At 39.1% G+C, this 12,311-nt stretch overlaps 1 protein-coding gene across 1 annotated transcript in view; it reads right to left on the bottom strand.

Annotated features, from left to right (window-relative positions):
• Positions 1–8,832, bottom strand: part of FGF10 (fibroblast growth factor 10) — a gene marked incomplete at both ends in the record, with an annotated part of 85,313 nt that extends 76,481 nt beyond the window's left edge. The window contains one exon of the mRNA XM_080697157.1: positions 8,478–8,832. Within this exon, the coding sequence (XP_080553283.1) occupies positions 8,478–8,832 (355 nt within the window). The remainder of the gene's footprint in view (positions 1–8,477) is intronic.
• Between the last annotated feature and the right edge of the window lie 3,479 nt (positions 8,833–12,311).

Here is a 12,311-nt window from a genome sequence, read left to right on the forward strand (position 1 = left end):
CCTCTTAGATCACAGGTTCTTGTTTCACTTAATTTAACATCCCGTCGAATGCTTAGGCTTGGGTTATATTTCTCTCACACCTTTCTTGTTGTGTCAGCCCTTTTCAGGGCTACTCACTAACCTGATCTTTTTTTTTCCTGGGAGTTCAAAACCCTTGTCTTCATCAGTCCGACAAAGCATCTCCTCCTTTCAGTGCGTGACTAAATGCCCTATGGCCCCTTCTGCTGTCCCACTTTTCCTCCGGCTTCTAATATTTTCATGACCATCTTTCTTGGCTTTTAGCTGTCAACATTTTTGAGCTTCAAAGCATAGTTGTATTTTTGTTCATCAAACTATTATACTATAATCTGATTGATATCCTCAGAAATCCTTACCTCCCCATTTATGGAATCATATTCTTTTACAGAGATACTCTAAAAATGCCCCACAAATCTAATAATTATTGCTAGTAATATTCTAAAATTCTAAAATATTATAATAATGTTCTAAGATATTATTCTAATAATATATAATATATATTATTAGAATAATAATATTCTAAAATATTCTAATGATAGTAATATTCTAAAACATCTCAGTTTCACTAATAATGTTTGCGAATCAGTCATTTGTTTGTTGCCATTTTTCTGTATTATAGAATATTAATTCTTATTTTAAATAATTTGACCAAGTCAGTTACTTTAAAGGTGAAACAATTGAAAATATTCTTGGCTTGAATTATTATTTTAATAACAGATAAATTTAGTATATACAAACAGTGTGATTCTGCATGGGGAACACACTTAGATATGAATTCAAATTCTAATTAATTACAGAATATTCCCAATAAGGTCAGTGTGTTCCTATCTTTGGTCAGCCTGGAGTACATACGCAAGTGTGCTTTACAGTGCTTCCCCACTGAAAACCAGTACTAAGGGAACATGGATTTGCTTTCAAAAGCTACATGCATTTGGCAGGCATGTACAGAGAAGCTTCACAATTTTCATGACATTCTGAAAGTTGAAATCAGTATCAAATCAGTATTCATCTACTAAAGTGATCATTAGATGTCCTTGATCACCATCACTTTCTTCCTCTCATTGGAGTTCAGAAAAAAGCAGAAAGGTAAGGAAAATTATACAGTAGCTAGTAAGTGATTCGTGTGCTGAAAGTTTTTAAAAGAATGGCAGAAGGAACCTGCAGAAAGAGGGACTGGGCACGGAATTTACCCTGGAGGACAATGGAAATTAAGAACCTAGACATAGGAAAACATCTTCAATTCAGCAGGTGCTTACTTAGAATTTGCTTACTTCCCTCAGGAAGACCTTAGAAGAAACTGGCCCAGAGGCTGGGATGAGGAAGAATTAACTGGAAGGTCAAAAGGAGAAGAGGCTCCTAGGTGGAGTATGTTGAATTTAAATTGTTGGAGTTTGATGCACAGAATACAGAATATCTGTTTTAGATGCTACACACCCCAAACTGTCTATGCCTCTGGTTCTCAATGTTACCTGGGCCATCAGTAATACTAAGGAATAACTTTCTTCACCCACAAGGTGTGCAGTGGGACTAGAAACAAGAGAAAAGAAAAGAAAAAAAATATATATATATATATAGGAGGAGATAATTATTAAGTGAAGAGATCAACAAGTTATAAAGAAGCAATCAAAATGCCTTCGAACTAGAATTGTCACCGATTATCTCAGAACTACCAGAAATAAGTAGGAAAGCCTTGAATTGTAAAGACTTTATGAAGATGTCAAGTTATCCTTTATAGAATAGCCTCTGGAAAGGCTCAGGATAAAGTAACAGTGTACGTTTATCAGTAAAGCATCTTAGTGAGGTCTCTGTAAGAAAGAAACAATTATAGAAAAAAAAAAACAACTCCAAAATGCCTTTTTAAAAGTTCTCAGTCTTACAGTTGGCCTACATATCAGAAATTAGGTTATAGTTGTAATTAAATTATTGGATTTGTTCAGTTGGCAATCATTTGACCAATAATTGCCAACAAAAATCAATCTGTTGGGTTACCTTTGGATGATTCATTAACATCTCAGTGACATCAGTCATCGTAGGGAAGATGCCAAACATTTGAAAATTCCTCATTAATGATAACACACATACTGACAGATTAGGTATAGGTAAAGGTAGACAGATTTAGGTTGAAGAATTATTAGGTGAACTATAAAATAAGGCAATGCTTTACTGCCTGCGCTATGAATCTATCAAACAGTAATTGGATGCACGTGTTAGCAGCAGTAAACAGTCACTGTCCAGTTGTCCACCTTACATGGGAATCTACTCTGTGTCTTCTTTGATTTATTGTTCCAATTAGAACACAGTGTTCAAAGAAAGAACACAACTGACCTGATTTAAAGGCAAGGGAGCCCTTAAAGCCGTTATTTTGTGGGTGACCTGGCTCCCTTTTAGATATCTTGAAACTTTCTATTTGTGGAAAATCTGTACAATCTAAGGACTGGGTTTCAAGTTGGTTCTGTACAACATCAAAATTTTGTATTCATTAATCTAGTAAGAGAGTATCACTGGTGGTGTCCCAAGGTGTGGGTATATTTCCTTCCACTCATTTTAAAGGCACATTTCTAGGTTATTCTTGGTTACACTAGCGGAATGGCACAGGTAAAGGTGATTTGCATGAAAAGGAATAGTGCTGATTATAAGAAGTATTTTAAAACTGAAAAACCAAGTGACAAGTGCCTTTGGTCAAATGGCAAATATAAGAGACCTTCAATCATTGGAATAAACCATGGAAGATTAAGATATTTCTGCACAAATACTTGAGACAAAATGAGTTCATTACATCTCTATACAGTGATAAAACTTGATTAAAGTTATGTAAACATGGATCTTACACCACGTTTTACAGCCAAGTTAAAAGAAATTCCCCTTTTCTAAGAGAAAAATACTAATATTTTACTTACTTATATTAAGCAAACATCAACTATTAATGTTGACAAATGTTGGAACAGTAATACTAAAGCTATCATCCAAATTGTTCTTCAGTGCAAAGATCACAGGATTAATATTAAGATAGGGTAAAATCACTTTGAACTAATACACATATATTACTCTTCACTCTGAAGTGTAAATAAAAATACCATTTTCACTGTAATTTTGGATAAGTGTGCAGACATTTAAAGATTAGGAAAGATGTAGATATTCATAGGCAGCTTATAATGTGAGGAATATTCATTCAATTTCAAATGAGCTGTCAACTTTTTCCCCAACATTTTGGCTTGTGGAAAGTTAGACATTTGGATAATAAATGGGGTTTGCCTCTGAACATTAAGGTAATTGCACAAGAATTCAAATTATTTATTCATGCTTATGAAAAGTTCTTCAAAACCTAAGGGAATACACTGGGATGAGATTTTTGCTCTAAACTAGATAATAGTTATGTAGAAGAAAATATGTATACAGTTAGTTTCGTTGATTTTGTAGTCTCCTCCTCCTCTTCCTCCTCCTCCTCTTCCTCCTCCTCCTCTTCCTCCTCCTCCTCCTCCTTCTACTTTTTCTCTCTCTTTTCCAATTCTGCACTTAGCTTTCAGTTTTTTAAAACACCTGGTTTTAATGAGTTGCCCACACCTTTGGGTATAGGTTACTGTAATCCCCAGGACCTGGAGATGTCTGTCTCTGAATTCTTCTACTCCAATAAGGGTATGTGACTCCTGCCAACTGTTTTCTTGAATTTCTTCTAATAGGTCCTTATAAATCAGGTTTATGAAGAGGAAACTCTCTTCAATTGTGCATTTTTAACGGATTTATGATAAAGCCAACGAAGTGGAGGGTCCATATGGTAGGAACGCAGTTAAGGTAACAGAACAGTGTCATGTAAACATTAAATACAGTGCCTTCCACCTTCATAAATCCTTGACACTCATGATTAAATGCTGCCGGTTATAAATTACACAACCAAACTCTTGAAATAACCACAATTTAAATAAGATGCCATAAATTATCCTAAATTATCTATATGTTTTTTTCCAGAAAATTCTTATTTATTTATTAGGAGACAATATCAGAGTCCCTATTTTCCTCAACAATTATTTATCCTGTTTTATTTAGCTTCCTATAATAAGCTGTAGTCCTGATTAAAAAGTAATGATGTACACCTTTAGTCCTAGACAAAAATCTGTCATTTTTATGCTGTGAAGTAACTTTTTGATTTGCAAACTCAGTTTATGTATCTTTAGGTCTCTAAAATGTTGCCCCTTTTAGAGTCATGTAATGGAAGTTTCTTCAACAGCCCAATTTCCCAAAGGTATTTACAATCAAATTATTTTATTGCACATGGGAACAATTAAACATTCAAAGGCCCTCAGCTGTAAACAATTACTATATACAATGACATTCATGGATTTTTCTTCAATAGTCATGTATTCCTAATGACCTCTGTTAACATAAGGAAGATTGATGCATGGCTACCTTGTGTGTATCCATAAGCAATTATATTCTCACACATAGTACCAAGCGGACTTCCCCTAGCCAGTACACTAACATCGCCTGATACCATGTGGCCACCTGTGATTATCATTAACATTTTGTTTCTATTTCACTGCATTTAATTTTTTGTTCCAATTTAATTCTAAAAACTACTGGTGGTTCAGAGCAAAAAAGAAGTAATGTTTTGGATTTTTTATTTTTTTTTTAGAGATTTGAGGTATCCTATTCTAAGAAATCCATATTGATGTTGGAAGTAGCAGAGAGGTATAGTATATAAGGAGAGATCATCACAAGGCTTACGCTCACATCATGGTTCTGTCCATTTCTAGTTTAGTGACCTTTAGGCAATGTATTTTTTCTTGGCTTAGTTTTTATGTTTGAAAAATATGGATAGTTATCTACATCACATGACTGTTAAGATTATCCAGTGAGGTATATATTTTAAAAGATGAGGCACATAGCCCACACTAGTACTCATCCTTTTCTCCATTGTCTCCCATCCTTCTTTCTCAGAAAGGTCCATACACTCTGGGGCTGTTTTGGGGTCTATCCATCCTTACTTGTCTCAAGTTTGAAGTTACAGTTTCCTTTCACTAGATTCCTCTTTTCTTCAAGTGACAGTCATGGGAGACGCTCACAGCTGTTTTACTCACATCCAGGAATAAGGCAGCCAGTCCCATTTGCAAGGGCACTTAACAGCTGTATGCAGCCTTTCTAGGAGGCCAGAACTGGAGCCGAGTGGTAATGTTTCAAGGGCAAAGCTCTAGATGTAAAGAATGATAAAACAAAACCTAAATGAGCCTGCACATATCTAGTGACAGAGACACCATAGCTATTCTAAATTATTCAAGCTTTTCCAGACTTCTAGCAAGCGAAACATAATTCAGTTCTGCTCTCATTTTCTACTTCCATATAAAATATAAAGAACAGGATATTCCTCCTCAAAAAAATGAAGTTATAATAATGATTTAAATTGAGAATGGTTTCTTTGGCCCGTGTTATAGTTTAAGACCATCCAAACTCTGGGAAATGGCTTTGGGGATACAAGTTTAAAATGATTTAAAATGATTTTGCAATACTTGTGGGTGATTTCCTTACTTGCCTTTTGTTAGCATTTTGCTGGCAAAAAACCAGTAAGCAGTTGTTTAATTATCCAGGACATCACAAACATATAACCCCTTGGATAAGCTGTTACTGTATTTTAGCAGCAATAATACCAGGGTCAAAAGTAATAACCAAAAAAATTAGTCTTCAAATAAGCAAACCTCAAAAGAACATCACTGTGTATTGAGAATAATTAATAACTTGTTTAGGAAAATGTTACTGAAATGTGGTTTTTGGACAAGGAACTGACACTCCTCAGAGGTTAGATATCCTAATATTTAACAGGCTACCATTTGGTGGGCTGGCTGGCTGGCTGGCTGGCTACCCTGTAGGCATGGCAAAAGTTTGTTCACATGTAATTATGCAACATTTAGACAATATCTTAATGATACCATGTAGTTCAGTTGAATCAGTCCAGCTGGAAACTGTAGCAGCATTCTGATTACTGGGCCACATGTGAAATTAAATCTTTTTCAACCTCTACTTTTCACTTGCTGGGTTTTTAATACAGATGTTCTTGGAAATCCTAAATTATTTATAGCTTACAATATCTAAAAATCTAATATCCTCCATCTCCTACTTTTAATCATTATTTAAGCTTGCACTACTATTTAATATGCTTAGTTTATAGTTTAAAAAGAACTATTAGTAATTTGCAATGAATATATATATATATTTGAGCAGTTGGATGACAACTTGCCGCACTTGTTTATATAGTAAAAATTGTATACTTTCTTCTTTTCAAATAGTTCATATTGTAAAAATAAGATTCAGTGTGTTCCAGGAAGTCATTTTAGTATGCAGTTAATCACATGATAATATCAATTATTTCAGGTAATAGGAATTTAAGTTGCAAAAACTTAAATAGTGTAAGTTGGTTCTTATAAAGACACTTAGGCTATAGCAATGGAAAAATCAAGCTGTTGTCAATAAAAAAGAAAGTTTGCTCAAAGTTCATACTCTGAAATGTTATTATATTGCAGTTTTCTCCATGAGCTAAAAATATAAAGAAATTTAGTCCATGGGCATCTTTTTTTTTTTTTTTTTAGAAATACCCAGCTCAATCTGTTCAGCCCACTGTTTGACAGCTTTTATTCTTTCCTCTTAACTGGATGGCACCACATATTTTAGTTTTAAAAGTTATATATATATATATATATATCAATGTATTCATATATATTAAACATATGTAATCATCAATATAAAGGCTGTACATTGTATCTAGTATCTAGTGAATTCAGGTAACATATGGCTTTCAACTAAGAAGATTGCCATTAATAATATGATATTATTTCAGCCACTTTCTATGAGAATGAAATAAAGCATAGGGTGCAGTGTATATGTATATGTGGCTCTAGTACTGAAACAGCTAAAAATAATTCTAAACTATTTTATTACCTATAAGCATATTGCTAATTTTAGTAAATAAATCAGTAGGTGAAGAACGGAAGTTTATATTGAATGTGCATGATGAGTATCCAAGGAAGAAAACCAAGTCTTACTTCTTATAAATCTTAAATATACAATGCTAAATTCTAGCCAACTGTCATTTTTCTTAGTATGTGGTACTTTTTGGGCCAAGGGTTCTAGAAAAGTGTGGCCCACATAATTAAGTTAGCAGACAAATACATGCTTGGAATTAATTCACAAATTACTGACACAGAAAAGGTCCCCTTGAAGGCACTTTGGAATTCACATTGAGATAAAGCTAGCTCGTCACTAAAGGTGTCTAAATGTCACTGTCCACTGTCTTCAGGGTGGGATCCTTTCAAATAGCAATCCCTACAGGATGAGTAAGCCTCAACCCTTGAAAGTAACCAGTAACTAGGAAAGGAAGCCAAGGCAATAATCTGGCTTGACTTGATTGGTTCAAGAAGAGACATGATATCCACCCCTTCTCTCCTCCTCCTCCTCCAGACCCCTATCCAGCCCACACCCCTACAAGAAAGAAAGTAGGGAAGAAAGGGGGAAGGAAAGAAAGAAGTCCAAGGATCCCAGGCAGAATCTGTGCTGAGAAGAAAGCCTACTCTATGGGATAAACAAGAGCCATGGAAACAGACTTATGACTTTTACTTTGAAAATAAAAGAATGACAATGAAATTTGTGTGAGGTCTGTGTGAATCCAGACCCAGATGTTTACAATGCTGCAGTAGTATGGCTCTGCAATATGAGAGGTTTCAGAAGAAACAGTACAACAGGACACCACAAAGCAGCGCATATGCTATTGACAATGTAGACATGAGCATCATGTTACCCAGAGCTAAGGCAGGCAGAAGACAAATCGCAGCGGTGGTGCCTGAAAAGCTGACTTCACGGACTGCAATCACTCAAACCAACATAAAGGACCCAACAGGGGAAGAAAAAAAAAAAAACAGGAAAAAAAAATGCTTTTCGCTCCTATCTAGAGGTGGTGGGTCAAAGGGATGGGGGTGGGGAGAGAGTGACTTTTCTTTCTTAAATAAAGTTCCCATAAAGCCCCTATAATTGACAGCGGATAATTATTTTCAGCTTGAGGAGCCTGTCCCCAAACTCTTAAGATTGCCAGAGAAAAGAAACAAGATGTGTTTACTTGAGCCATGTTCAGGGTGGAGGGAAAGGGGACCTTTCTGATGAGTGGGGAAGGCACAGGAGGAAACAGACAGATGGCAATGCAAAGGGGACCAAAGCCCTAGTGCTCCGGGCGCCCCGCGTGGTCCCACTAGTGACAGGCTGGGAGAGAGGTGGATGGGGTGGCGCTGCGGAGGGAGCGCGCCTAGGGGAGGGGATGCGGCGGCACAATGTATACATGGGGGGGGTAGTGTGAAAGTATTCCACTTAATCATTTTACAGGGGTTGGGGACGTAAATATTTAGTTGGTCACATCTGGAACAGATTTCCCCCCCGTGTGGGGTGGGGGTGGATAACTGGAAGGAGGGGAGCGCGCGTTTGTTACTTACTGTACGGGCAGTTCTCCTTTTTGGTACCGCCGACCTTCCCGTTCTTCTCAATCTTGAGAAAGTACTTGGTGAAAGAGAACAGCTTCCTCCAGCGGACATCTCCTTGGAGATGATTGTAGCTCCGTACATGCCTCCCCGCGCTGGAAGGAGAGGAGAAGGAGGAGGAGGAGGAGGACGAGGAGGAGGAGGCGGCGGTGGAGGAGTTGGTGGCCTCTGGTAGTAACACCATGTCCTGACCGAGAGCTTGGCAGGTGACAGGGACAGAAGACACCAAGAACAGCAGAAAGAAGCAGCAGCAGCAGCCCGGCAGGTGGGGAGAGGCTGAGGCGCAATGTGTCAGAATCCATTTCCACATTGTACTGAAGCTCTCGGCGCTGGAAATTGTCTCATCAGAAGGAACATACTGGAAGGGTAAGACCCGGTGCAAAGCAAGGAGACCGCCGGAGGTGGTGACTGCTGGCTAGCTCCCTCTGGGCGCGGATCTGGCTAGAAGTGAATGCACCAACATCCATAACTCCTCGGAAGCGCCGCTGCCTCTCCTTGCTAGCTCGCTCCCCGCTCCGGGCTCGCGGTCCTGCCTGCGCCTCTCGGGTCTCGGGTCTCGGCGTGAATGGAGGACTTGGTGGTGGCAGTGGTGGTGCAGGTCACCAGAGCTCTTCGCTCCCCCAGGAGTTACTGTGTTCTCTTCTTTACTCCTTTCTTCACCATGTTAGATCCAAAAGAAGACGAAGAAGAAGAAAAAAAAAAAGTCTGAAGAACAGATGACAGCGCGGTGGACAAAACCCAAAGGGGGTGGGGCGGGGGTCGGGGGAGATATCTGCGCCCCTCTGCGGTTGGCACTTTCTGGCCCCTTTTTGCAAAAATGCCCAGATTGCTAGCCACTTCTAAAAGAGTATCCCTTTGGAGTTGTCAGGACTGGAGGCAACTTGCCGGGTCGCTGTTTTCTTCCCCTCTTCTCCTTTCTCTTGTTGGCGGTGCCTCTAGAAAATCACTTCTTGTTTGGGGGGGTGGGTGGCGGCTGGTGTTTTGTTTGGCCCTATCCCCCACCCCCTTCCTTTGGGAAGCCCGCTTGTAAACAGGTTGCAGCCTGGAGTCTAAATGTCAGTGATTCTAAGGCAGAGGTGGGCTCTGCCTCTGCCTCTGCTGGTCAAACCTCCTTTGCAGGGGTGGAGGAGCGGGGGGAGGGGGTCAAACGGCGGTGGGACATCTGAAACCCTGGGCTGCTGAGAGCGCCAGGGAGAGGGAGGGAGGAAGGGGCCGGGAGGGGGAGCGCGCCGGCCGCGCCGAGCTAGCGGGGGCTGCGCGGTCCGGTCTCTCCCCGCGCGAGCAGCCTCCGGGGTCGCCCGCGGCGTCTCCAGCTCAGCGCCCAAGCGTCCGGCGCTGGCGGCCAGGGACGCAGGCAGAGCCGGCCTCCTGCTTCCCGAATTTTGCTGTCTTCCAGCCGGAGCCAATCCCCTCTGGGGAGTTCCTTTTCTCACTTTTTTTTTTTTCCAGCGTAGTTTTTTTTTTTTTTTTTAATTGTTGTTGATTTTGTTTTGTCGCCTTCCTCTTCTTCTTCTTCTTCTTCTTCTTCTTCTTCTTCTTCTTCTTCTTCTTCTTCTTCTTCTTCTTCTTCTTCTATTTATTTATTTTGTTTCCTTTGGCGATGAACTATTTCGGAGCCACCTGGAGACTGGTGCTTGGCTGATCTCCCCACCCCCACTTCGTTCCCCGGAAGGAGGGTAGGCTGGGGAGAAAGCAGAAGATGTTAAGGATAAAACCTCCCAAACAGCAGATTATAAACTGGTCGGAGCGCGCCCAGAAAAGGGAGACATAATTAGCTTCCTTCCCTCCTCTTCTGCCAGCTTCCAAGGAGGTCTCCGCTTTAATGAATTACTGATTTCTCGCTTCCGTTGCTGAAGTTAAAAGTTCACACTTTGGCCCTCTCTGCCTTTTAAGCTCAGGGAAATTTATCGTCACCCTTAAACGTCTTCTCTCTCTTGGCGCAAATGAAATCAGGGACCCAAATGACCGATTTCTAATTGCAAACATGAGTCCTTTACTGAATCGCGCGTGCACTTCAAAGCAAGCGTACTTTATTGAGATCGCAAAGATTTTACCATACAATTTGGCTGAATAGCACGCTGTCTGTTCTCTTCCCTATGCAATTTTCTTTATACATTGCCATGAAGGGAAGTTTTTTTTTTTCTTTTTCGATTTTACAATATAATTCAACTGCCAGTCTCCTTCTCATTCTTCTCCACGCGGCTCAAGCTCTCCAAACCCTCCCACTTCTCACAGAAACCAGCTTGCAATCCAGGTGTACATAGAATTAAGTGTAAGACTAGGAAGAAATACTTTGATGACCCAATCCATTCTGAGTCAGTTCCTATAGGACCACTTCTCTAAGAAATACACTAATCTGGGGAAAATTTGACTGTCAAGTATTCTTGAACATGTACTATTATGCTATGCAAAGAAGTTGGGCGTTTATGTTTTGTTGGAACATATGCAATTGCCAATATTTTACTACTTTCAACCTAAAAATGTGGTAGTTTCATATAATCAACCTAAGAGGGCACCAATGTAAGATGGACTGTTTCATTGTGAACTTGGGAGTTCGACAACTGCAGCTGTAATTCGGAAGGAACTGATCAGAAGAGCTTGTAGAAATAAGCCAGCATTCCTATGATGTGAATTTGGCCTCCATCTTCACTATGAACTGGAGAAAATACAAAGAACCTTAAAAATTAACATTAGAGATGGGCATTGGGAATAGTTGCCCTATTTTGTCATTTAGTGACCTAAAAATGGCTTTACATGAATGCTCTTATATTTTCCTGTGCATTCAGAGCCTTTGAAATAGAACCATTTAATGCTAGAATCAGAATTTTAATTGCATTATTTATAACTCATTGCAGTGCTTATTCAGAAGATTTCAACAATGTGGTGAACATCAGAGTCGATTTTTAAGTTTAATATAATTAGCTCTGATTTCTGTAGCTATTAATTGGAAAGTTAAGCAAATAAAGAGCATACGTCAAACAAGTCTTGTTCTTTAATTAAAGTATGGGTTTTGAAAAATGAACCCACAGTGCTAATTACAATTTCCTACTTCACAGTTTTATACCTGAGCCGACAAATGCCTGAAAGAGTGTGCTGCTTCTAAGGGATTTGAGTTTTAGCCCAATTGTTTAGAAGAATCCAAGTGTTTGGATTGACAACTAATTAAAACAACATGTTTTTAAAAATTGTGTTTGATGAAACCATACAATAAAGATTCTGCTGTGAAAAGTTACAAAACACAGGAAGTTATTATTTTGGGGTTTCTCTACAGTGGGAACCAACACCATTGATTCCATCTTGGGATTTTACTTTTTTTTTTTTTAACTCACACCAGATACCTCTTCAACTCAAAGTTAGGTTAGCCTCTGTCTCTCTATTTCTCTGTCTATCTCTCTTTCTTTCTCCTACTAATTTTTCTCTATTGGAAGCTATTCAGATTTTTAGCTATAAGTTTTTTTTCAGTCTAAAATGAGGGGAAAAAAACATGGTCAAAACTTGGTATTAAAATCTGGTTCCAGCAGGTGCAGAGTTTGAAAGTCCTAGAGCCCTTTTGCCATTTTCTGTGCAACGCGATGACAGGAAGGGCATTTATAAAACAGCCCAAAGGAAAAGCTGACATAGCTTTTTAGATTATATCTCATTCTTCTTTTTCTCTTCTGCACAGCCTTTCTTTTATAGCACAGTTGAATCCCTAAATACCCCACTACTTTGCATTGTTTGGTCACCTCTTAGGTTAGCCCGAGAAAGCCTGAGAAAAGTTCCACAGGAAAGATGCACTATTTAACGGAA

The sequence above is a fragment of the Muscardinus avellanarius genome (genome assembly GCF_963383645.1).
Source record: "Muscardinus avellanarius genome assembly, chromosome: 1".
NCBI classification, from domain to species: Eukaryota; Metazoa; Chordata; class Mammalia; order Rodentia; family Gliridae; genus Muscardinus; species Muscardinus avellanarius.